This window comes from Pezoporus wallicus, unplaced genomic scaffold (assembly GCF_028554395.1).
Source record: "Pezoporus wallicus isolate ANWC-B61680 ecotype Strahan unplaced genomic scaffold, APGP_CSIRO_Pwel_v1 contig_1876, whole genome shotgun sequence".
In the NCBI taxonomy this organism is placed as follows: Eukaryota; Metazoa; Chordata; class Aves; order Psittaciformes; family Psittacidae; genus Pezoporus; species Pezoporus wallicus.
This window is the reverse complement of record NW_026638337.1, coordinates 2,934,107-2,960,640: the sequence shown is the minus strand read 5'-3', so window position 1 is coordinate 2,960,640 and position 26,534 is coordinate 2,934,107. Positions and strand designations below refer to the sequence as shown.

Here is a 26,534-nt window from a genome sequence, read left to right as displayed (position 1 = left end):
CAGACAGCTGTTCATGTAACTCCAGCAGCCCTCAGATCACAATTTGAGAGCTGCTGTTTTAAATACTCCAAGTAAGAATTAGAATTATAGACTTCAAAGAACAAATAGAAAAACAAATTGCAAGGAGTCTGGAAATTTACTCGCAATTGCCACGTATATGTAACTCCTCCGATTTCTTTTGCCTTAATATCCTCAAGTCCTTGACATATCTGCCATCCTCATAGTAAGCTATAATTACTTCAAATTCCTAGCTTGTACACAAAGTGCTTCATCTGAAAACCAGCTACTATTAACAGAAAGCATCTTCCACAAACTTTTTTCCTAACAGCTCCCAAATATGTGGTTTTCACACTTGCACAGCATCTTAAAAGTATCTTCCTTATAGTTGTAATTAAAAAAACATGCCTCAAAGACCTCCCCCACAGATAGGAAAAAAATGAAACCAGGATTTTCTATTTAATGTCCTCTCTATAATATTGGCAAAATTATCTAATATCCCCAATTTAATAAGATGACATGAGAATCAACACAGAACACATCACAGTTTAGACTGTAAACCAACAAAAACTGGTGGTTTGTTTTTTTGTTAATATTTGCTTTAATTTCAAATTGTTTCATATGTATAATTGACAACTTTTTAAAAATGTACAGATCCTGAGACAGGGCTACTACGCAACTGAAATCAAAGGAATTATTAAAACATAGATCAGTGTGAATCACAGTAAATTTTCCCATGTATTCCATACAAACATATAATCTCCACTGTACTCAAGTCACTCATAGATTTGTGGGTGGTTTGTTTTCACAGATAATACATTTTCCCCTTTCATTTTACTATTCAAATTTAAAGGCTCTTGTCCACAGCATCATTCAGACCATCCTAGTCTAAATTAAAAAAAGGAAGGCAAAATATAGATGTTTATTACAAGATTCAAATTGAGGAAAATCTGTAATTAGGATGCCTGTTTTATAGCAGACAAGAGATTATGAAGTAATCTTCCACCCAGCCCAGAAGAATTGCCATTTTACTCCAAATCCTAACTATGTAGAGGAAGAAGTCTTTTTGAAATGGGAAATTCTCCTAACATTCATCTTTTTAAAGAAACTGTAACAGTACTGCTTTTACAGCAGGGGAGGGAACAAAATACAGAATGCGTTGGGAAAAAAAAAATAAAAAAGCAACCCTGCAACTCCTCTGATATTCTGAAAGTTATTTTGCTAAATTTAGTTATTTTCTGCATATAGCCTTAGTTAATTCATACAGTAGTTAGGATTGGAAAGGACCTTAAGATCATCAAGTTCCAATTCAAGCATCCAATATTCAGGATCTATTCTACTAATGAAAAATAGGTGAAATGCCTTTAAAAAAAATGAAAGACAATGGGACACATGTAACAAAACCTAACTCTATAGCAGGTTGTTGAGAAGAGTTTCATAACAGACATTTAGGACTGTTTAAGAACGGGCAGCCCAAGATGAAGCCTTACTTGAACTCAGGTCTGAGAAACTGAAGTCAAGGGTGCCTAGGTAGGTCTCTGACATTGATACAGGAACAATGTGTTTCTGTCTGTCACCTTCTCCATTAGAAAACAGGTAAGCTATCTTGCAAAAAAGAGGCTGGATTCAGCTCCAGGTTAACAATCATTACAGTTGGTGAACACTATAGATATTTGGCTGGCCAGCTACTAGATATCTAGTACATCAGAGATAGCTGAATTATTTACTTCTATTGAGTAGATCTCCATTGGCTAGAAATCTACTCCACATGTAAGTAGTCCAAGTGGATATGTAAATTTACCATAATCTCTTCCTGAATTGCATCCTGTTCTATCATACTGAAATTAAAGGGTGGAATGAACTTTATTGTCTGTTCTATAGCTTTGCTCTCATATTTCATTATTCCAGACCAAAAAGTAAATTAATTTTTGGAATTAGATGTAAACACATGTCCTATGTCATAAATACATATTAGGAGGAAACAATTAAGAACTACTGCTATAAAATTTCAATATGAGCCCAAAAGGCCTTCAGCAGGGTTTGGAACTAGATGATCTTCAGGTCCTTTCCAACTCTAACCATTCTATGATTCTATGATTTTAGAGTCACCATTCATAAACGTGAAAAAAAGAAAAAATTTAAGTAAAATGAGCTCATACTTGTTGATAAACTAAACATACGTATTCTACAGGACCTATAAAATGTGAGGGTTTCAACACTGCAGAAAAGTTCCACAGAATAGAGATAATGGAAGATCAGAAGCTTCCAAAGACAGAGACTAAATAAGATTAAGACTCTACAGATTAATACGGGCACATCAGGAGATATGACTCAAGCTTACAGTCATAAATAATATGGAGATGAATGAAGACAAAAGTGACCACTCCTTTTATAGTGTAAACGGTAAGTCACATAGTAACTTTATATATTTAAGCAGGCATAAAAAACCAAAGAAGTGCTTCAAAGGTTATATAATTACTTTGTCAGACTCAATGCCACATGGTATTATGGATGTTAAAAGCGTAAGTAACTTCAAAAAAGATTAGATAAAGTTTATAAGGATAAATTCCACGGTAGTTATTAAACATGACATCTTGGACACCCTTTCTAGCTGTTAAAATCCTAAATGCTGAAATGAAGTATCATTAGAGCAATCAACATGCTTGCTCAGAGTTCTGTATTTTGATGTAAGCTGCAGTCACTGTTGGAGGCAGAATGTTGGAGGATAAAGCAGACGGGCCCTTGGGCTGACACAGAAAGGCAGCTTATGCAAATTCTGGACAGCTTCCTTATATACACATAGCACAGTACTCCTTGACTGGACTTCTACCAGTGCCCAGTTTAGATTACAGAATCACAAAATCATACAGAATCACAGCACGGTTGATGCTGGGAGGGATTCATGAGTTGCAATAAAAAATTTGGATTTGTGGAAAGAAACCATTAATGTAATTAATTACAACACAACAGGTTCTATCTGAAGAACAAGAAACGCTTTTTCACTGTGAGGGTGACCAAGCACCGGCAGAAATTGCACAGGGAGGTGGTGGAGTCTCTGTCTTTGGAGATACTCAAAAGCCATCTGAACACAGTACTGGGCAATTGGTTGTAGGTGGCCCTTCCTGAGCAGGGGAGGTGGACCAGATGACCTCCAGAAATCCCTTTCCACCTTCAAACATTCTATGATTTTGTGATTCTTTGAATTGGTAAGGGAGAAAGCATATTAGATCTTTCCTCTCTTGAGAGTTACTCTGACAGAAAAGTGCCAGTAGAAGGCCTGCCATGGTTTTGTGCAGTGGAGACATCATATAAATCTCCCGATTTCAGACCTTTTTTCCAATTAGTAGCTCTGAGAAGGAGAGTGAGACAGTCTTTTGTAAGTGATTGTAAGCCCTGTGCTACCTTGCCCTTTCAAGATTGAGAAGACATATATTCCTAACAGCAGTCCATCCACTTTCTCCATAGCAGTTCAAGGATGCAAAAGTATTAGAAGTCTGAGAATCAGTACAAAACTTCATTCATCATATGATGGATATTCAGAAGTGGTCTGATGCCCAACAGAGCACCTGATCCCTTCATAACTGTGATTCAGAACAATATTGAAGGACAGCACCTTCTGTAAGAGGAACGACATGCTCAGATCTGTATCTGCAACAACTAATAAACCGACTTTCCTGCTAATGTTTATGGATGGGCAATGATAGAAACAGGAATGGAGCTGAAAGGGAGGGAAGAAGCTCTCTGATAGGTGGAAATGATTATGAAATCACCGTCTAAATGGCAACAGTTATTTCCAGGTGAAGGGAATCTCTGACTTTATCAATTACTACATCTTATCTGTACATTTGGGACAGAAGTAAGCCTTTTTATTTTTATTTAATTTCACAGAGTAGGATTAATTCAGTTTGAAGCCAGCTTCTGATCTTTTAGTGAATTAGTTTATTTCACAATCTATTTTTATTTTATTATCCTAAACAGATGACAAAATCAAGCATTTAAGTAATACACTGTATTACTTAAGTCCCCATGTAGTGGAGAAATGCATGCATAATATAAGAATTTGAAAATGTAGTCTTCTGTATCAATGCATGAAAATCATTGCTGTTGTTGCAATGCAGTATTAACACACAACACTTTAACAAGTAGATGTGTAATTTAGAAAGCTGTATCAGCTATCTGTACACACAGGCACACATATATATTTATTACCCAGAACAAAATAGAGGGAAATGGTGTGCACTCTCTCATACTTATCAATATTTACAGTGAAGCACTTGCAAAATCTTTTATTCAGCAATCTTAAAATCATTCCTGTGACTAGAGACAACTAAAGTCTTTCCCATTAGTCTTGCACTCTTGCTTATAGCAAATATTTTCCCACTTAACAGAGTGAAAATAGTAAAGACACATTATTTTACCATTAATTGCCTGACTGAAAGTCATATCAATGTTTAGCCAACTGCTAGTCCACACATTCATACCTTTCAAATTATATCATGCAAATTTTTTTTTTTTTTTTTGACTAGCTAACTAGAAGTAATAGCAGAGGCAAAGTAATCTTAGTTGCTGAATGGCTAGAACAAGGAATTGAGCTTCTACTGCCAACCTACATTTGGAGCTTCCAGTGCCTACTAGCCACATTACTTCAGAGGAGCCTCTCTGTCCTTTCTGGGCCTCATTTTCTCCCCTTTCAAAGACCAATATTAACTGCAGGTGCTTATGGGATGCTCAAGATAAAACATTCATTGTGAAAGAGTTACAGGTATTCTATGCCCAGACAAGAGGTCACATTCAAATAGTGTAATTACTATTGACAATAGTGCCATATTTACAAAGCATTTCTCCCTTTTTCATGAAGCACACTATTTGGCTACTTTGTCTACTTGAGCTATGTCCACCTAAGAACTTACCAAGAACATTGGAGTGGATAAAAATATCAGCCTATTTCAATACAAGATTTAAAAAAAAAAAAAACAACAAACCCATGGAAAAATGTTCAGTATCTACTGAAGGAAGAAGTAAAGAGAGTAGTGAGGGGATGACTTCTAGTAACATCTGGCATGCAAACAAATGGTGGCCATGCAAAACAGATTTATTAATATCAGTAGCAATGACTAGCCATCATAAAGCATGTGATTTTGTTAGAGTAATTATGATTCATGACCATGATCCTAATGTTCTTCTCTTTCAAACAAAATATTAAATTCCTATGAAATATTATTCTTAGTGCTATTTCTCTAACAAAATTATAATATTGCAGATGCAAACTATATATCGAAGCTTAACATTTTCAATTACAAATGTAATTTTTTTTGAAGGAATTAGCAGAGAGGGGACACAAGTCCCTAAATAAGAAAAGTCAGCTGCAAATTATGGTTCGTATTATTAACACAATTTCTAATATGACCACTAGGTGGAAATATTGTACTTACAGTTGGGGATGTGGCTGCTGACAGCAATGGCAAAATTCCTCCACAAGCAATAATAATATTGTCTACCATCTGGGAAATGAGGTGTATTGTGTTGTGTACAAAAATAATATTTTCATTGCTATTGACAAAGTCCATCACAGACTTTGTGGAGTGACTGCAAGAACAGAAGAAAGGACAAATTAAAAAGAGTTAAAATAAAAGTTCAGATAAATTAATTTTTTTGAAACCAGACCCGAATGTTTCTTTGAGATCAAGAAAAAATATGGTCTACAAAACTTTGCATGTAAATGGCCTAAAAATGTGAACAGGACCAGCTCAATGAACAAATTGACTGCAATCTATTTTCACACCAGGATTTGTTTCAGTTGTTGAGAACAACAGCTCATAATCTTTTATTCCCATCAACCAGTACTTTACAGGTAGTTCTGCTGAAAGCAGTGGTGCTGTTTTTTCAGTGTGAAACTATTAATTAGAATTAACAGTTCAGGGTGCCATCTGAAGTACCCTTGGTAACTCCTAATGAGAACACCTCATAGTGTTTTACAGGAGAAACTTGATAATGTGGTGATATCTTGATCTACTATTAACTTTATTAACTAACATTAAATTTAGCATTAGCAATTCCTTTGCAAGCCACAGATGCCAACAAGATTAGATGTAATCTCAGCAACTCCTAATTGGTGAAAAATTGTCCTATGAACCAGTTACTCCCCCAAAATATGAAACACTGCATGAAAATATTAAATAACACTCAGTCTGCAAATGTATTCTTTTCCCAAAACAACATTGTTGCCAGCCAGTAAACAAAAATTAAAGGCTTTAATTGAAAATAGACAAACTGAATTTTAATCTTCAAGCATTACCTGAACACAAAGTATAAACCCCTCCCACATATTTGGCCAAACCCAAATTATCAGAATTCTCTTCTTAGCAACTATCACAGGACAGTTCACCAAACTGGAAATCAAATGCAATATAAATTGGTGCTTGGATAGAATTATGCTCAAGTTTTCTGAAAATGAACTATTCTTTCCTGGAAATCAGATTAGATAGTATCTGTTATACCTAAGGTTTCTGATAATAGTAAGTTATTGAGTATCTCTGTTGAAGTGTACAAAAAGACTGCAGAAGTAGCAGATTCTAATGCTAAACAGGCTGAAAGAGTAGTTCATTTTAGTTAGGTATGCATGACTTATACAATCCTTCAAGAAAACAGAAATTGTTACCTGTGAAATAGAGCAGTTATAGGCTGAGAAGGGGTGAAAAGAGAAAATACAAGATACAGAAGAGCATTTCACTTAACACCAACTCTTTCCCTTCCTACTATCCCAATAACACCCTCTCTACAATGGACACACAAAGGAGTTAAAGAAGAAACAACCACCTACCTTCTCCAAACATGTACATCTGTTTCTAGTGCAAAAAGCAAGTCTGTCAAGAGCCGCTGGTGCATTGGAGACCATTTAAATTCTGGAATACGAAACATAGTTGTGCGTGGACCTGGACTAAACTGTCGTCGCTGCTCTTCTGTCATTGGCATTCCTCGAAATCCCAAGTCAACACGTAAATCCCGGTCTTGCTGGGTAACAGATCGACCCTGTACTGCCTACATGAACAAGAAGTTTAAAAACCATGTTAACTTTCTGGAATGTGTTCTTGAATGGATTATGGAATTTGACAAAGGATGGGCTAGAACTGGAATCAAGCACAAACTAAAGGCGATATTGATATTCCAAAGAAGGAAGTATCCTTCAGTAAAAGAGCTGTTCCAAATAAAGTCAACCAGCACTGAGGGGCCATGGCTGCCCTTCTTTTCAGCTATTCATCAATGTTTTACACTCAGATTTTTCACTGGAAGTATTACAAAAAAGACCAAATGCAGCATGTCAAGGTCAGCAGCTGCAAGACTTTGTTTTCAGGAAATAACTATTCTTTTGTGCTAATAACACAATTTGCTTTGAATAGCTGACTCAAAACTACGCACTGATGGTGTCAAGGAATGTGTGTACTTTTTGAAAGCTCGTTTTCCAAACCAATTTTTTTAATATGGTCTTTTTAGCAGGATCATTAGGGAATCAAATTTAGCCTCCCAAATCTCATTTTGCCAATTTTGTTACATGTTGCTAAGTGGTTAACAGTGTTATGGATTCTCAGGACAATCTTAAGATTCTCCCAACTGATGGTAGCTGTGAATTTCATTCCCGTTCAATACTCACGTAGTCTTGACTGTTTCCAGTTGGTGATAAAAGACAAAAGTAAAAGATACACATCTTATGTGTACACACATTGCTACGACGGAGAATAACATGAAGGAAAAAGCAGTAAAGAACAAATGTTCTGACTGAACTGGAAGCAAATATTCATAACAACAAAATTACTTATAATGTGCCACATTTCTGAAAGGAAGAAATATAATGGCTGATCCTTGAAATTATTTTAAGTTTAGATTAGTTTAATACTGGCAAAATGAAAAAAAAAATAGCTCACATTTGCTCACATATTAATTTTCTGATCTCAGAATACTGTTTAAAATCTGGACATTTAAAAGCAAAATGGCATTTACAAAATATTTGTGCTAGCAATGTAAAAGTGCACATGGCTTTGGAGTTGAGCTGGAAAGCTTCTTAGATCTTTAGTCTGATTTTGATCTTCTGTAGCCTGTATTCTGAGAGCAGGGCAGGTTTCCTTCGCTCGATCTGACCTATTGGTCAAAACTGGTACTATTGCTTTCATTTTCTATGTTTTTCTTTAAAGTTATCTTAAAATTATTCCTTTTTTATTTTTCAGACTTGCATGAATATTCTGCATAGTGCTTTCAATTCTATTTTCAGTCTTTGCTAGTTGGGACCATAAGAAAGAGTTAATTTTATAGTCTTAAATATATGGTCTACTAATGATAAAGGCATTAATTCTTCTTAGAAGTAAGCAGGAGTTCCTATCTCTGCTGTGCAATTTGCTGCCTCCTTTCAGTACTTTTCGACAAAGGACAGCTTACTTCTTACTGATAAGGTGGGGAGCTGATTGTAGATCGGGTATTTGAAAATTTGAGGTTAGCAACTCCATTCACATGCCAATTGTTCTTTTTTGAGTACAACTACAGGTAGCTCTCAAGTCTGCAGCAGTAATGGTACCATAACAGAAGAGCTTTAATTTAGTCAAGAATACTGTATTTGCAAAAATGGGCTTTGATGTGCATTGCATAAACCATCATGAAACCCAACTATCTACACTTGGGTGGCCGGTCTTCAAGTAATTTTCAGTTTTTTCAGTGGTTTCTTGACCTCATGACAAATCTATTGTGCGAGTTCCCACACATGCTGCAATCAAAATCCAAACTGTGGTTCCACTGTAAACATGTTAAAATTAACATTACTCTTCACTCATGAAAACAATAATGTTTTATTTATGTTTTATTTAATACATATTTTCATCTTTTTCTTTCCTTTTTTAATTTTTATAATTCAAGTGTTATGGGTGAAATTCATCAAGAAAAGAGGTTAATGAACAGAAATGTCCCAAAGTTACACTGACAGAATTTTATACACTAGCTAGGTACAAAGACAGATTATCTTTTCCACTCAAGATTTATCTTACAAATTCACTGTTTATGGGTGCATACATCTACATAGCAAATGAACACTAGCATTTCAACTGTCTTCTATTTTTTAAACAAAATTCCACATTTCAAAATAAAAACTGACTGCTCCTTTTTTTTGCTATCCTTCATTCATTTAATTTATCCATTTCCAAGCTATTAACAGTCCTAATTTTAAGACATAAAATAAGGTGTTTGGGAACTGAAAGTAATATATACACTATTCCTATTGAAAGCTTGTTCTTTATTACACATAGTACTTGAAATTATAAAGAACCCTACATAATGCTTGATAGTCCGTCACTGATGTTAGAAGGATTCTCATAGTTTCGACAGAATACTTATGAGAGAACACTAAAATTTTCTTATACCTGTCTAGCAAATGCAAGAGCTTAATCTCCTTTTCTCTTCAAAATGAGGTTATTGCCATAGAAAAGAAACTTAGAAGAGAGTGTTCCCTCGGTATGACAGAACCCACTGGTCTGAGTAACCAGGCTTTTAATTATTTGGGTTTTTTTTTTAAAGTGAAAGCATCTGCTTTAGAAACAATTGATTAAATAAATTGTTCACTGGAGTTTTTCTGAAAGTATTATCTTCCTGAAGAACAAAGCAGGCTGAACTGTGTTCTTTCATCAGACGACATGTACTTTCACTGTACTTGAGTGTATCTCCGAAATTCTTCAGACAATTTGGTACACACTACACAGTACAGGGCAGAGCAATTTTTGCAACTTTTGTTTGGCTCTTCTTCCATAGTTTAAGGAAGTCTGCTTGACTTCAAAATCCTAGAAGATAAATTCTGGGGTACATACTGGACATACAGTCGGCTAGCAAAATCTTGAAAGTAGTCAATTCATTTACCTGATAATACCCTTGAAACAGTCTTTGATTACGTGCTATGGTTTCTGAATAATTTCAGTGAGGAAATTAATCCTGTGCTTTAAAAGTTCAAAGCGATCCTGTACCTTGCTGTGCATACAGAGAAAAAATTCTTGCAAAGACTAGTCTTCTGCCTTGGCCTTCCTACTTTTATAATGCTATGGCTCTCACAAAATCTCTAATTTCTCAGATTTTTTCAGAGGGAGACCCAGACAAGAAAGGATCTCCAAAAAGGAAGAGATATTTCTTTTATTAATCATCTCTCATCTGGAAATCAAGTTCCTATTTTTCTTTCATTATCCCTAAACTATGCCTTTTCTTGTGTTAGAATCAAATACGGAGATTATTTATGCCAGCATTCCTGTAGAAGAAGAAAGATGGTGTACTAAACTGCTGCAAGACTACACTCTGAGAAAGGTACAGCAAGAGTAAAAGAAACACTTCAGTGTGTATTTCACAGTAAAATATAGATACTTCTAATCTTAAGACATAGTAACAAGAAAGTCTAAAGCAGAATTCTAGGAGTATCAGTTTATCTGTCCAGAAGAGCTAAGGAAAATGGATGGTGAGACATTGTCTTAGCTGAGTTTTTTTTAAACTAAAGAATCCACAGGTGCAACATGTATTTCCTATATAGACATGAAAGACTTGACAATTCTTACACATTACGGCATTTTCAAAGCAAATAGGCTTGGAGGATGGACACCTCTCATATAATTCAAGGAATAAACTTTAAACACCTTTCAATTTATCCAGCAGCAACAAACAGTGATTGTATCAGACACATAAACGGCTACAGCCCTTGAAACTTACCTGGGTTGTGGTAGTTGTTTGGATCTTCCGTATCTCCTTTCCTGCTTCCTTACCATCGTCAGATCTTTCTGTATCTGATATTATACTTCCTGCATCAACACTAGGTACAGTTTTGCTACCAGAAGATTCTGTCTCAAGAGCTGTGGCAGTCATTTCAGCATATTCTAATCCTTTAGATGATGAAGCCAGCTCCCTCTCAGAAATGCTGCTCATTCCATCTGAAGTTGTGTGAATCTTAAACTCCTTGTCCTCTATTATACTTGAAGAACATGTTATATCTACACTACCTGTCATATGTGCAAGCAATCCCAAATCATCATTTACACCAAGATGCATCTGTGTCTCTTGCACATTTGGAATAGAAATGTGATTACTTGAAAGTTCAGGTAGAAGATTTTCCTCTTGACTAGGTATTTTATCAAAGAGAAATGAGGTACTGTTAGTAGAAGGTTCATCTTTCTCATCAGCCAAAGTTATTAACGGACCATTATCTTTTTCCTCATTCTTCTTAATGATACCCACACTTCCATGAACATTGTTTTGGAGCTTCTCAACAGCAGCGCTATAGACATTGTCTAGAAGAGATTCGACTTCTACAAGTGCACCATTTTCTCCAGTTACTAGTGTCTCTGGTGATAAATCCATATCATCAAGTTTTACTTCAGTAGCTTCAACCTTTTCAGCTTTTATATCAACTAAAAGGTCATGAACTTCCACATGAACTCCGCCTCCTGGTCTCTCAGCACTTCCAAGCACATCATCGGATACCTTTGTAGCCATGAGCAAGTCCCTCGTATCTGTACTGACAGGGTAATCTGTTTCACTTTCTGGACTTTGACTTTGTGAAAGGTCTTCTATCTCTCGAATTTCTATTCCACCTTTTGCTCCTGTTGTCTGAGAGGAAAGACCTGAGATAGTGCTCACATTCCCCTTCTTCCCCTTTTTTATGTTTTCTTCCTCTTGCCTTTGATACTCTTCATACATTTTTGCTAGATACTCCTTGTGAGCTTCATATGTGACCTTAAAGAAAAGAACAGATTATGTGGATGAGTAGATGCTACATGAATTTGGATAAAACCTGACAAGAATCTTAACATACATCATATACAGACTACAAACTGTTTCACAGCAAAGGACCTACAACGATGACAAAAAATGCCAGCTTGGTATGTGTGGAGATAGCCACCAGATGGCACTAAATCACTTTACATCTCACGATATTGCTAGTCCCTTTGCGGGGACTGCCAGAACTAAGAGCAACATCTACGCGCCATTTCTTACCTTGGAATGAGCTATAGAAAGAGTATCCACCCACACTCTCCAGCCTCCCCATTCATATTTTATCGCATGATACAAGAGAATACGGAAAATGTTGTAAACCATCTCTGTGATCTTCTGCTCTTCAGAATTCTTAGGGTTAATATATCCCAGAGAAAACATCCAGTCCTGCCACACTGAACACTGAAGTAAACATCTAAAGTGAAATAATTAGGTCAAAATATATCCACAAAAAGCTTCTTGATTTTAAAATTATGATGGTTAAAACGGGAGGAACATCCCCTCTGAACATCAATCCAATGGTAGGAAGAAACTTAAAAATACTTCAGTATGAATAAAAATTTAAAGCATATTCTAAACAGAAGAACCCAATATTAGTTGCTGAACTGAGAAAAGTTACCATAAACCTATTCCATTTACTTTTTATGTATTCCATTTAATATATGGTATAAAACTTTACACAAGAGTATAACAGATTGCTATTACCTACAAATCGAGGATAAGAAAATACTATTTGTAGTGACATACCTTCTGTTTTCACGGCTATTACTAAATAGTTTTATCATATCAGATAAGAACAAGCGTCGAACTTCCATCAGCTCTGCACTTGGCGTAGAGTTTTTTAACAGCGTTGCCACCACCTTAAGAATCACTTTGAAAGAACAAATTAGTTAGGTAACACATTTTAACAACACTAAAAAGTTGCTGACAGCAACTAATGTAAGTAGTAACTGAAAGCTGTATGTATTTGAGATACACTAATGAATTATTCTTGGTTCCTGAATCATATTCTTTCAACCTCTAGGCAATACATTTATCATACAAACATAATATATCATCCTTACTTGGATTCTGAATTTTCACTGTAGAATCTGGCTCTGGATGTGGTTTATGAACAACTTGAGTGCATACTTGTTCTGTCAAAATCTAAAACAGAATATTAAGTTCCTTTTACCATTTTCAATTAAACATTAAAGCATTCCTTTGTTTATTTTAATTTTTTTTAAAAACAATTACTATGGCCATACTGTAACTTTATATAAAACATTTTGGTAAAATATTTTTATTCTTAAAGAATGGAAACAAGCAATTCCTCTATGCAAGGATCAGCATTTTCATGCTTGCACAGTGTCTGGTTAACTAACTTTTTAGTTAGCTAACTAAATAGACAATAATTTTTTTTTAAGATAATTTTATTTCCATTCCTGATAGTGTTATACTTTCTTGGATAAAAAATTCTTTTGTAAGCACTGTGCATCAAAATTTATTTTCATACAGTCCATCCATAATCAAACCAAGTAATTCTTGAAAGTGGGTTTGGGTTTCTTCAGCTAGGAAAGAGGACAGTCACAGACAGCATCCCTAAGAATAAACCTGGGGCTTCCCATACTGAGTAAGACAGATCATTGCCCTGTTTCACACATTATACCCGAAAAACTAATCTGTATTGAGGCAATGCCAAAGACCTGTCACACTGGGACACCTGTTACTGGTTCTATGCATGCAACTTTAAGAACAAACTAAAAATGTAATGATATTAATATGGGTTTCTCAGTAAGTATATTCTAGCAAATACATTTCAGAACAATTTCACTAGTAATTCTGATTAATTTTAAAGCAGAACTTTAGCTCATTCATTAATCAATAATCAATACTCAAACTAATGCCAGCTATAAATACAGTACCTTTGATTGGGTCTTTACATAATGGCATTTAAAGTAGAAAGCAAGTATGCCATTGCTTTTTACGAGAGAACACAGAAAATACCTGCATCATTTCCTTAGGAAATCTCTTGTACTTATGGCACTTAAACCTTTTTTTCCCTCTTCTGGCTACTTTTTAAGATGTAAATATCTGTGGATGCTGAACTCCACATGAGGATTTTTGTTTTGTCACTGAGTTATGTGTTTTTTGAGCAATCACAGAAGGTCTCAGAAATATGAATGCAGTGACATCTAGACTGTGAGACCCAAGTGGTCAAAACACACTGGGTAAGCTTAGATAAGTGCAATACAAAGGAACTTGATATCTGAATAAGTCACTAGCAAACAGATGACATTTGTGCTTTTACAATCATGTGAGAACATTTTCTAGGTCCCTCAGACTCAGTACTCTAAGGTTTCTAGAAGTACCTTACAAAAGAACATTTGAATGCTTCGAGTTCATATTCACTCGCCTCAAGCAGTATCTGTTACATGAAAGTGGCTGAGTTCAGTTATCATTTTGTAATACAATCAGCATTAGTAGTTAAAAAATTAAAATTGCACTTTTAAAAATTTAGTAAACTTGAAAGGGATGGAAAAAAAGAAAATGGAAAAGAAAAAAAAAAGGCCTCTCTTTAGCTTCAATACTTTCCACTGCAATGGAAACAAACTTCTTGAAACAATGGAGGAGAAAGAGCAATTGGAGGTCTACAATAACTTTGTTATTGTGGAAAGCAATGAACATCTTAAATAGCAGGATCTCTCTACATCTATATGTAATGCTTTAAGTGGAAAGTTTTATAGAGACTATGTAAAAATTATGACACTGTTAATAAAAATATCCAAAACATTGCAAAAAACACTGAACAAAGAAATCCTTTCTTAAAATTTCTTTCTAAAATTTTCTCAAGTCTTGAGAATCATGATATTGTAAAGCACTGTCACAACTAATTAAGTCATATTTTTGTACAATAGAGACAACAATCTCTATGTTTAATAATTTGTACCTCATAAAGCGTGTTATATGTTGTAACAGTCACTGTATTTGTATGTAGCATCAACCTTTCCCCAAGGAGTGTGAAAAGACTGTGGGTATGCATGATTTCAACCTTTCGCCTGGAAGAGAAAAGAGAAACATTAGGAAAATGGCTTGAATATTTTAGTAAATGCAAGAAAACCCAAAAGCCAAGTAAAGTATTCTGAAGTTGCACTAAAAAGGTCTCAAACTTTTTATTCTGTAAATATCATAAAATAAACATAAAGATCTTTCCCAATATGAACACAATTGCAGTATTACACAAAGGTTCTCAAAAAGCAACGTTGTATATAGGATGCGTTTTTATATAAAGTAAATCACACACTATTCTCACCCTTCAGGATTTTCACAGTGGAAAAAGACAAAGGAATCCCTTTCTATCTTAGACTGAAAGAGTGCAAGATGTTCACAGGCTGGATAAAATGCGACCACTGCAGAATCTATCATTTGTCACTCTTTCACTGATTCAGGATAATCCAGCCTCTAGATCTTCCAACATAAATATGAACACATGCAGATTTAGCGGTACTGCCATTCTTTTTATATAGCATTCTCTTTTGCAGCCACAATAATTAAATCCTGGAATAACATGCACTACAATGCAAAGAAAATAAAACCCTGAAAAGTTACAAAATTCCAAATGATTGAAGAGAATGGTCATGGGGAAGATCTAGTGGAAGGTGTCCCTGCTCATGGCAGAGTGGTTGAAACTAGATGATCTTTAAGGTCCCCTCTAACACAAGCCATTCTATGATTCTATAAATTCTATAGATAGGGTCAAAAACTACTTGAATCTTAGAAAGAGGAGGAAATATCTTACACCTGTGAATTTGATCTGTCCCAGAACACTACTTGTTAAAATTGGATATAACATAAAGTGTACTTCTTGTAAGCAGAAGCATCATTAAATTTACCTACTGCTGTAACAAATATGAAATGAAAAACATCCAAAGTAATTAATAAATTTAATTAAAAAATAAATCTATAATAAAGCAGCAGAAAAAGATGAAATAAAATACAGTAAAGTTTCTGTAAAAGTTTCTGTATTGAAAATCTAAGAAACTCTCCTTTCATTATTACTGATGATAACACAGGTTCAAATTACATATATTCTAAAAATTTTGAAATTAATAATTATATTAGAATTTTTGAATAACCACAAAAGAGAATGGCAACAAAGTACAACAGTGTGCACTCTTCTCCTCACAGATGAGAGTTCATGAGTTGTTTATGATGAAAAACTACAGGTATTCAACCTTGTGAGCTATGATGTATCAAACGGAAGTAAAAATTCTTTGGAAGGTTCAAATGTCTAAGTAAAAAAACAAAAGTAAATAATGGACTATGATTTCAATGATGGCACAGAAAGAATAAAAGCTGGCAGAGAAAGAAAGGACAGTATTTTTCCAACTGTTAAGGTTAGACCAAATAGTCGATCATCAGAGATCACAAATTACAGTAAGTTATTCAGGCTCTCATCTAACACAAGAATCAATTAACTTCACACTACAGCTTAATCTGTGATGAACATATATGAACTACAGCAGTGGTAATTTCTTTTGCACCTACACATTTGTTATTAATATTGTATCAGATCAAGTTTCATAAATCCCATTATATCTATGCAGTTCTACTTTAGTGTATTAAAATACAATGCCTGTTTCCTGTACTGTGAAACAGAATTTAAGTTTTATATTTTTATTTGGTTTATAATCTTAAAATCACTTAGATTTTCCTGTAGTTGACTACAATTTTATAAAATCATGTTTTCATACATATGTATGTGCACAAATAAACCCATCTCGTACGCACTACCATAAAAACAGAGGGATTTTTTACTCGCACAAATCTACATAGAACGCAAACATTTACAGATGTTCAGAGGTCTGAAAATATACCAAAACATTTGAAAGTTACACAGAATATTCAAAGTGGATTTCAATTACTTCAATTACAAGAAAACCAAAGTCAGTTTTTTGCCAAGTACTTACTTTCACCCAACAATGGAAACTACATTGATACATCCATAATGACAAGTACATGCTAAAGGACTGGGAAATAAAATTTTAGCTTCTGAACAATCTCACTTTTCTTTTTCTGTAATGTTCCACTGACAGAGTCTGCTATTTGATTCACTGGATAAGCAATGAATGCTCGAAACAGATGTACTTATTTGGACACAAGCAGGCTTCTGCACAAGTCCAACATTCATCTGGTGTATATTACTTAATCCAACTCCTATCGATGTGAATGATTTTTAGTAAGTAATGTTTGAAAAGCCCTTGGAGATTCTTGAATGGACTATCAATTTGCTTTATTAATTCCCAGAACACTAGTTCGCTTGCTGGATTCTGAAAGAAAAATCCCATTTGGGAGTATGTTCTCAGCTAACTGTCTCTCAATTATACAGACATACTTTATTGATCTTACTGAGAAAAGTGTGTCTAGCAATACTGCACTCTGGCTGGACTCCTAGCTCCCTTCGCTTCTAAGGAGGTTTTGCTTGATGAATTCTCTTGTGAAGCACAAGGCTAATTTTTATACTGCACAGTCTCCCACTGAAATATCATTTTGGGTTGACCCTAGGAGGAAGCTAAACACCATACATAGAAGGGAAAAAGTAAGCAGCAGCAGGTTACACAGCACTGCATGCTTTTTAATTCTTTCTTAACACAAAAATATTTCTCAACACTAAAAGATGAGACGAAGCATGTCTATTTAATGACCTTTTTTTTTAATGTGAATATTTCTCGCTTACACATTTTATATGTGAATATTTCTTACACAGAGGTGTGTCCTTACCTCCTTTTTTCATAACAATTTATTTAGTCTGTTTAGTTCTTTTTCCGAAACTTTCCCATGTGAACAGCATATCCATTTTCCCATCATTTTAGAGCTATTTTTAAAAGTCCTGTCCTGAAGCTTCTATTTCAATGACACTGAAAATTCCAATAAAAAATTCTTGATGACATTCATATGTTTCCTGTTATCCCTAGCTGAACAGGCAAAATACATTTATAAAATACGTTTTTGGAAAAATTTTTTCAACTGTTTTAAAACTTGGATTTCAGCATATAATATATTTGGCAGACAATCACTGTACCTTTTCAAGTGCCACAGTAGCAACAAGTTACAAGAGGTAACAGCCTCAAGCTGCGCCAGGGAAAGTTTAGATCGGATATTAGGAAAAAATTATTCACAGAGAGGGTAATCGGGTATTGGAATAGTCTGTCCAGTGAAATGGCGGAATCACTGTGCCTGGAAGTGTTCACAAACCATGTGGATGAGGCCCTCAGTGACATGGTTTAGTGCTGGTCATGGCAGGCCTGGGCTAGTGGTTGCACTTGATCTTAAAGGTCTTTTCCAACCTAGTTGATTCTATGATTCTATGATTATAAGTTAACAGGAAAATCAATTTTATCCTAATGTATAAAGGCAGCAGAGTACGCAAATCATTAATCAGAAAACCTAACAATTTTATTTAAAGTAATTTCTAAAGACTGTCAAAGACTATACAGTAATCATGACAAAAAGACAAGAAGAATTGTGAACTTCAATACACCATTTAAATAAAAAAAAAATAAAATATACTTACTTATGACCCAAGTGTTTAAGAAAATACCCAAGGACTTTCAAAGCTTGCACCCATATACTCTCACTTTTGGAAGCCAATAACTTATAAATTACTCTAAAAAACAAAAATAAATTCAACAATTTTTCATTTTATTAGCAATATATATAGCTTGTATTTAACTGAACGGGGATATTTACTAACAGAGAAAAGCATAAAAATAGCAATTCAAACAAAATGAAAAGATATACTGAAAGCACTGAGCATAGCATAAGAGTTTGATTATGAATTTTTTAAGTTAGAGATACAGTCAGTTTTGGATCAGTTCAAGATTTTGTAACAGAAAGCAACAACTGTATCTTATACTTCTACCTGGGAACAATCAAATAAAAGATGGCCTGAGAAGTTGCAGCCTAAGACAAGAGAAGAAGACCGGAGAACAGAAGGTCACATCCTGGAGATGCTTGGGACAGCTGGATTTTACAGAAAAATTCCTTTCATTCTTAAAACCCCTACTTAATAGCCTTTCCACACAGGAAGGGGTACCTGCACTTAATCACAGGATGTTTATACTACAATTTCACTTGTCAAAAGTGAAATATGGCAATACGTCATACAAAATCCCATATACGCTTATTAACCACATCCTCATTGCATCAAAATTTGAAGGGGAACCCCCCCCCCCCATTTTTAAATTTGTGATAAAAAAGACTTGAAAATTTAACTACTTTGATTTATTACGAAGCGTTCAAGGGCAGGCTGGATGGCACCTTGAGCCCATGAAAGAGAGGCTGGAATTAGATGATCTTTCAGGTCCCTTCCAACCCAAGTCATTTTATGATTCTCTGATTTCAGACAGGAAATCAGCCTTGATTTGAAAGGACTAAGAGACAGACAACATCACTCTTACTCTAGCCTGTTCTTCAATAAATTTTTAAGTTTATTTTAGTTTCCCATTTTAATTAGCTGAGCTTCAGTTTTTAGCCACTGCTTGTAGTCTTCCACTAAAAGCTGTTTTAGCAGACAGTATCTTCCTCTTTTAAGAGGACTTACGCCACTATCAAATGACCTCTGAGGCTTTTGTCCTCTGATAATCTAAGCAGACAAACCCCTAATCCTATGTAAGGCAAGAATAAATAAATGTTGCAACCCTGCACATTATCTCTATATTTTTCACCACAGACTTCTAAACATATAAACTACACCACCAAACAATTTTAATATTGGTGCCACAAATGTTACACAATATGTTCATCTAGATCATTCTTATCCTTCTTCAGAAGGTTTCAGGAATAGAATTCTATCTCCATACAGACAACTGCTGTCAGAAAACCAAGTCCTAGACCTGAATACAATGAGTCTTCCTTTCAACAAGCATGGTCATGCAAACAGTTTTAAGTCCAAGTATTTGCACAAAGATCTTAGTTTTTTTGCAAAATGGCAGATTGTTTTTTTCTTGTTGTTGTTGGGGGTTTTCCCTGCTTTACTAGCCCTTTGCATTGTCAAAAGCATTTTCAGAACGGCATAGAATAAAATTCTATAGTAAATTATTAATCTCTGGGAAAAAAATAAGCATTACCAAGTTAGGCATAAGACAACAACAAAAATACTGATCCTATGGGAAATAACAGTTATGAATTTTACCATCAAACAGATGAACATATCAATTCCACACATAATTTTTTAATCTTTTCAGAAAGAATTTGCGAGATTAGGGCATTATTTCTCATTTTTCTCTCCTTCCCTCCAGATTATGTTAAACCTCTGAAGACAAAACATTCTAAATTACTTCAATTACTCTGAGACAGATGCTTGGCTTTGTGATAGATCTTGTTAATTATTTGAGATTGAGAAGCAAGTACAACAGTGCATTTACCTTCAAATATCATAATGATAACCTTAAGCAGAATTTTTTTTCCTCCAAGCTACCAAAACCACTATATATATTTTTTTTTTAAAAAAAGCACCTAAATTAACAAAACTGTAGTTTGAAACATCAGCAAGTGTGATATCTATGTGAAAAAGCAATAATCTGGAGAGTGATGATATTGGGACACCTTTTAAGATATTTTCTCACTCACTGTCTTACCGTATCCCATTTCTCTGATCAAAGGCAGGTATCATGGATGCTGGATGTTCGGACATTAGTGCCACTAGCAGCTGCAGCACATCATGAATATTTTCATCCTGTATGACAAGCATCAATGTTATTCTACAAACTAACCTCAACAGCAGGATTCCCATAGAGCTGGTACAATTGGTTACAGTAAAGATAGATAATTACAGAAATGTACCTCATGCATTGTTAATAAGTAATTTAATATGCTCTGTAGTTCATCTTCTTTCACTCCTCTGTCCTAAAAAAGAAAAAAAGGGGGGGCATTATTCAGAGAAAATACATTCCTTAGATTTGGCTCATGAAAAACTTAGATGAAGTCAAACAATCCTACAGTTTTTTTAATTAAACTCAAAGGACTAATTTTTCTCATTCATTACATTGCTTTTTCTTATCACATTGACAATTCAAAACAGTATGAAGTCAGCCCTCTATTCCTAGAAAGACTTCTGACAGTGAGGGCTCTGAGCCGCTATAAGCTATTACTGCCACTCCTCCAGTCCCTGAGACAGAAAAAAAGAAAACAGAAGGAAAAAGCCAGGCTAGAAAATACTGGGTTTTGGTCTAGTCTCAAATGGCAAAGCATACCTAAAGACTAGCGTTCAACTGTAACAGAGAGAAAGAGTCCTAAATCATTTCAAACAGTGCTGGAACCAGGAAAAAAGGATAAAACAGTAACTAACTTAACAGCTACCATTACCTTTTCCATTTGATCTATCAAAGAACCATCTACCATCACACAAAAAAGCACATATACCTGAAAAGTTCCATAGTGTCATACAATTTCTGCACGTACATTTAATAAAATATATCTGGTAGAGTTTGGTGAGGTTAATACAAAATATTGCATGGATTTACAACCTTTATGTTGATTAAAGTATGTGCATGGACATTAACCAGAGACAGATACAATATATGACAAGTATTGTCTATTTACTACTATGAAAGATTCTATTACAAGTACATAACAGAACTCAATGTCTTTCATCTGGAACAGACTGTTTTACCTTCAATATAAGTTGTTTCAAAAACAGAAGCATAAATGCCCTTAGTGATATGACTTCTTTCTGTGAGGGCCGAGGACCATCTGGAAGAAGCAAAATATACCATGTTTAAATATAAAATAATTCCTCTAATGACTGCAGCTACTTACAGAAATCACAGTTTCTACAACAGATTTAGTATTCTATTCATTATATAAAGGTTTGTATTTGCAAATAATATCATCTATAACCTTTCAGAATCACACTTTACACAATATACATGAGTGATATTTCATTTTGGGAAAAAAGAAATCCATGTTTATATATTTAATTTTAGTTTATTGTACAAAGACACAGGAAAATGAAAGGTAGTAATTATGTCTAGACTCACACGATTAATAACGTATATGTTATGTAGGTGTCTTTATATGAACCAGGAGTTTTAAATCCCAACATAAGCAACTACTCTACTGACTAGACCTACTCAATCAACCCAATGTTAGTGCCCAATTTAGGATTAAAATTGTGAATCTAAAAAGTAGGTTCTACTGACTACATTGAGTTGAATTCCACTGGAAACAATGGGACTTTAAACACCTGCTATGAGCTAACTGTGGACATGCAAACTTAAAAGGGTCTGAACTCAAAGTTTAATCTCACCTAAAATATGTGAGAACAACTTGTAATGACAAAGCCAGCATGTTAAATAACCATCTGAATGAAAAACAGCAGAGAAAGGATTAACGAAATATTAGTGGTGGTCAACACCTGTGACAGAAATTGAAACTATTTAACCAAAGAGAAACTACAATCTGAAGAAAATATTAAATTTAAGACAGTACACCCCCCCATCCTGTAATCCATAATTCTTTTTGTGCTTGAGAAAGTACATTAGGAAAACAGAAGTATCTAAAAAATTGAGTAAGAAACAGAGCCTGAACAACCATATTCACTTGAAACTTGCTCTACTGCATTTTCAACTCATCCCTTTCATAAATAATTAAGATTGACCTGGAAATTCCTTTGTTAAGTTCCTACTTTTCAAAAAAATGCATGTCATAGACTTAAATTTTGCATAGTGAAAACAAATGCAACCTCATTTTTTTTTCATCAACCATTTCATCTTATGCTGATAAACACATATCAAAGCTTAGTAACAGTCTATGTCTCAGTATTATTTCCAATCCAGATGAATGCAACTTTTTAATGAAAATATTGTTATAGTCTCTGGTGCTGCTCTTGAAGTGAAGCCATTTCTGTACACACAGTAATTTAAGTTTGCAACAAGGTCAGACCTGAAGGTAAGTTATACTTGTTTGACTAGCAGGAGAAACAAGAGTGGTTAATCCTCTCAAGTCTTCTTCGGTTTAGGAGTGGAGAGAGGAGGACTGGGTACTTTCCAGAAAGAAGCAAATAAATCTCAACCTGTCCCCACCAGCACATGTAAAAGAAATATGAATATTGTTGTAAAAAAATCTGTCATATAGGCTTTAAAGCTATAGGAATAATTTCATATCCATACGTCCTAACAGCACCGTTAGAATGTATGGATATCTATATTCCATTGTAAAAATAGAAGTTAGATTTTTTGGTACTAGCTGCACGTACATTAAATACTGCATGTGTTCTTTATGTCAATGGTGTGCTTCTAGCCAACAGCTATTTTTTTCCCTAATTCAAATGCAGATTCAACTCCTCTAACTGCATCACAGAAATCTGTTTCTTTGCACACCCTCTTCCCTCCTACACTTTATTGGGATTCAATACTGGACAATATCTGAAAAGCAGGCCTACAAACTAAGGCATTTTGTGCTTTCTGGAACACTGTAATTACTAAAGCAGAAAACAGAACACTAAAGGAATGGGTTCTGCAAAGTATTGCTGTAACAGAAATTCTAAGGAGGTTTTAAAAAGAAGATATCCCAAATTAACTGGTAACCTGTTCAAAGAAGTTTCATACTTCTTATTCCCATACCCACTAGTTTCCCTGGACATGTGTAAGAACCTTGAAAAGGGTTCTTCAATGTGCAAAAGATATCAAAGAAACTGTTACTTGCAGGTTATATGCCATGCACGCAAAATGGTGCTTTTCCCTTCCGTCCTCAAGTACTACTTATTCCCTATATTTTAGTTGTGTCTTGAAGTTTCAGCGCATTAGAATCAGAAAAAGGGGACAGCCTGTACCCAAAAGACTATATTAGTTTGAAAAATTTAAGAGGACTTGTAGAGAAAAAGAAGAAAAGCTGGAGAAACTGGAGGCCACATAACCAGTAGACAGCTGCAAAAAGTGGAAGAATGACTGCAGAAATAGTAATGTAACAGTCATCTGATATGTATCAAATGGAATTAATTAACCTAGGAAGTTGCAAAGCTACATAAAATACATTTTCTACTGTAATTGCTATGTCATCACACTTTCTGGCTTCATTACTAGGTGAAGAATTTAATTACTACTTGCAGATTTATTTTTATTCTAAGAAATGCATTATTGACCAAGCAATAGTATAACTTATGCTATAAATAAAAATATACATTATACACACATATACTGAGGTGGAGCGAGACATTGAAAAGTAGTTTTCTTTACTGTCTGTTAATCTTTGTGCCCATCACTGGATATAGGCAGTTCAGTGCCACCATAACTCAGAAACTGATAAACAGCACTGCTAAAGACTAAAATCAAACCCAAACCAAATCAAAAATGAAGATAATCCTTTTAAGATCTTGCAGAGCAACCGTAAGTCCCTAGTACAAAATAGCAACATTCTTATTAACTGGCAAAAAGGAAGGATGCCTCCCTTTTCCCACACAAGGATGAGTCACTAAATCATTTACTGCTTTTAGATTGTTTATGTATGCATTTATTGCAGATAGCACATGATTTGCACCATATTTCTTTTAATATACACTCAAAATGAGAGTTAGACAGCTTTATCCAGACAAAAACAAATGGGAAAAAAAAAATCCAATTCATCTTTGTAGCACAGACCAATTCTAGGACATAAACCAGAATTAATTAAAAGGGAATAAGTAAACATATTCACAAAGTAAAGTACAATCAGTACTGGTGTAAAATAATGACTGGGAACTTTGAATAACAAAAATAATGATTTATAATCCTGTCTTTGGAAATAAAACATTGTGCTATCAAGTTCTGCAAACAACCAAATGCAACATTCTTCCATATGGCTTTTATTATATGTAAAAATCATGATTTTTCTAATATTAAATTAATAAAACAAGACAGAAATATGAGAATCTGATAGCCATGCATGCATAAATAACATCACATTATGTGGCTCACAGCAGGGCTTACTTTGTCTTACTGCTGTAAAGCTAATGAGAACCGAGTTATACTCTAACCCAGCCCTTGAAATTAGTCTGTGCAACATTTTTAAATCCACAAAAAGAAAAATTATAGCTACTTTCTCCTTGCAGTAATTTCTATAATTCCCACTTTTCTTACTTGTGTTAAAAAATATTAAACATTACAAAAGTTCTTAAAAACTATTTAACATGAGTTAACTTGGGTACTAACAACCCTCTGTCCTCTAGCAGGAGGCAAAATACAGGTCATAAAGGTCTATTCAGGGTAAGAGTTCGGAAGCACACAGGAAACACTAGTAGAGTAAAAGAAATGTTTGGCCAAAAGCTCATGAATGAACTACATTACTCAATAGTCTAGAACCTAGATGCACATTTCTCTCATACAACAAGGGGAGTCTTGAAGTTGCAAGTATTTCATAAGGATGCTTTGTAACAGGGTCCAAAATTAGAATTTAGCACACTACATTTCTAAGAGTTAAAAAGTTAAAACTGAGTGTCTTAATTTTTCTTAGGGAAAAAACCTCCACAATATTTAGTTTGTTTTTTCTGTTATTGCCTTCATTTTATGCCTTCTCACTACTTCCCCACTGCATTTTCAGAGAATACCATGCAGTTGATAAGCTATTCAATAAAGATATTTCAAAGCATAAATATCCTTTTGGGCTCTAATGAGTCCTCTCTTACATTGCAGAAATTGTATATCAAAATAATTCAGCAACATGGAGATTACTTTTTAAAAGTGTGTAAATGTTTTATTTTTTCCTTAAAAGGTTATTAAAGAAATTTAAACTATCCAACGGTTAGCAGACATCCAAAGATTGTGTTTAAACTTTTCTGCTGCTTTGATATTAAAGATGTCTGGTTTGCCCCTTCTGAAAGACAATCACAGAGTAGCTTTTCTTTAAATATCAGTCTAGTACATATATACTGAAAAGACAAAACAAAAAAAGAACAAAGACTGGTGACATAACAACACTTCTCTGGCAGCTTGACGTATTATAATTGAAATGCATCATCTACCATTGATGGTGCAAAATAAAGACCTAAATCTCTCCCCGCTTATCTTTTTATTCATTCCCAAAATCCACAAAAGGCAATAATTATCGAGAGAAGTAACGTGATTTTAAATAATTTTTACTCAATTGCCTGCTTCACTGCGTCTTTAGATGCTGCAAGTGATGGGTAACCCTAAGATCTTGTCCCACCTTCATATCTTATTCTGAACAATTCCACAAAATGTTAAAGGCATATATGTGACAAATAAAAAGAATAGCTATAATCATAGTCCAAGTGTAAAATTAATAATTAAGTTTAGAGGTACTTTCATGTGGAAACTGGTTTGACTTTTTCTGCTCTTCCTGACATAAGAATTGTTTACAAATTCACCTTTAATATGCTATTAATAAAAAAGTCACTTTGTCCTGCCACCTATCTATGACTGGTAATTTAAATTAAAACAAACACAACACAAAAAAATAAAGTAAAACTCATAATTTTAAACAGAAAAATTGCCTCCACTATGTAGATCTGTATCAATAGCTTACTAAGTATAAATATCAAATGAGCTGATAAGCTTACATTCTGAAAAAAGTGTTTCTAATACTTCAGAAGGAAGCAAAACAATACAAATTTAATATATTGACTCAAAGAAGAAATACCAGCTTGAAACAGGAAACCAATAATGAAAGAGAAGATACAATTCCAAATTTGAAATACATATTTGAGCCTTTTAAATAATTTGAAAGATTTACACCTGTTTTGTGAGGTGAATATAAGGAGAAGAATGGAGTAAACTTTCATTTTA

At 34.4% G+C, this 26,534-nt stretch overlaps 1 protein-coding gene across 8 annotated transcripts in view; it reads right to left on the bottom strand.

The window, feature by feature from the left end:
- Window positions 1-26,534, bottom strand: part of NBEA (neurobeachin) — a 506,572-nt gene that overhangs the window by 333,220 nt on the left and 146,818 nt on the right. For all 8 annotated transcript variants that reach the window (XM_057410438.1, XM_057410433.1, XM_057410439.1 and 5 more), the window contains 11 exons: window positions 21,428-21,507; window positions 20,599-20,661; window positions 20,394-20,491; window positions 18,329-18,421; window positions 14,705-14,813; window positions 12,840-12,921; window positions 12,523-12,646; window positions 11,998-12,190; window positions 10,717-11,736; window positions 6,818-7,035; window positions 5,430-5,583 (listed from right to left, as the gene is read on the bottom strand). In XM_057410438.1, coding sequence (XP_057266421.1) covers window positions 5,430-5,583; window positions 6,818-7,035; window positions 10,717-11,736; window positions 11,998-12,190; window positions 12,523-12,646; window positions 12,840-12,921; window positions 14,705-14,813; window positions 18,329-18,421; window positions 20,394-20,491; window positions 20,599-20,661; window positions 21,428-21,507 — 2,234 coding nt within the window. The remainder of the gene's footprint in view (window positions 1-5,429; window positions 5,584-6,817; window positions 7,036-10,716; window positions 11,737-11,997; window positions 12,191-12,522; window positions 12,647-12,839; window positions 12,922-14,704; window positions 14,814-18,328; window positions 18,422-20,393; window positions 20,492-20,598; window positions 20,662-21,427; window positions 21,508-26,534) is intronic.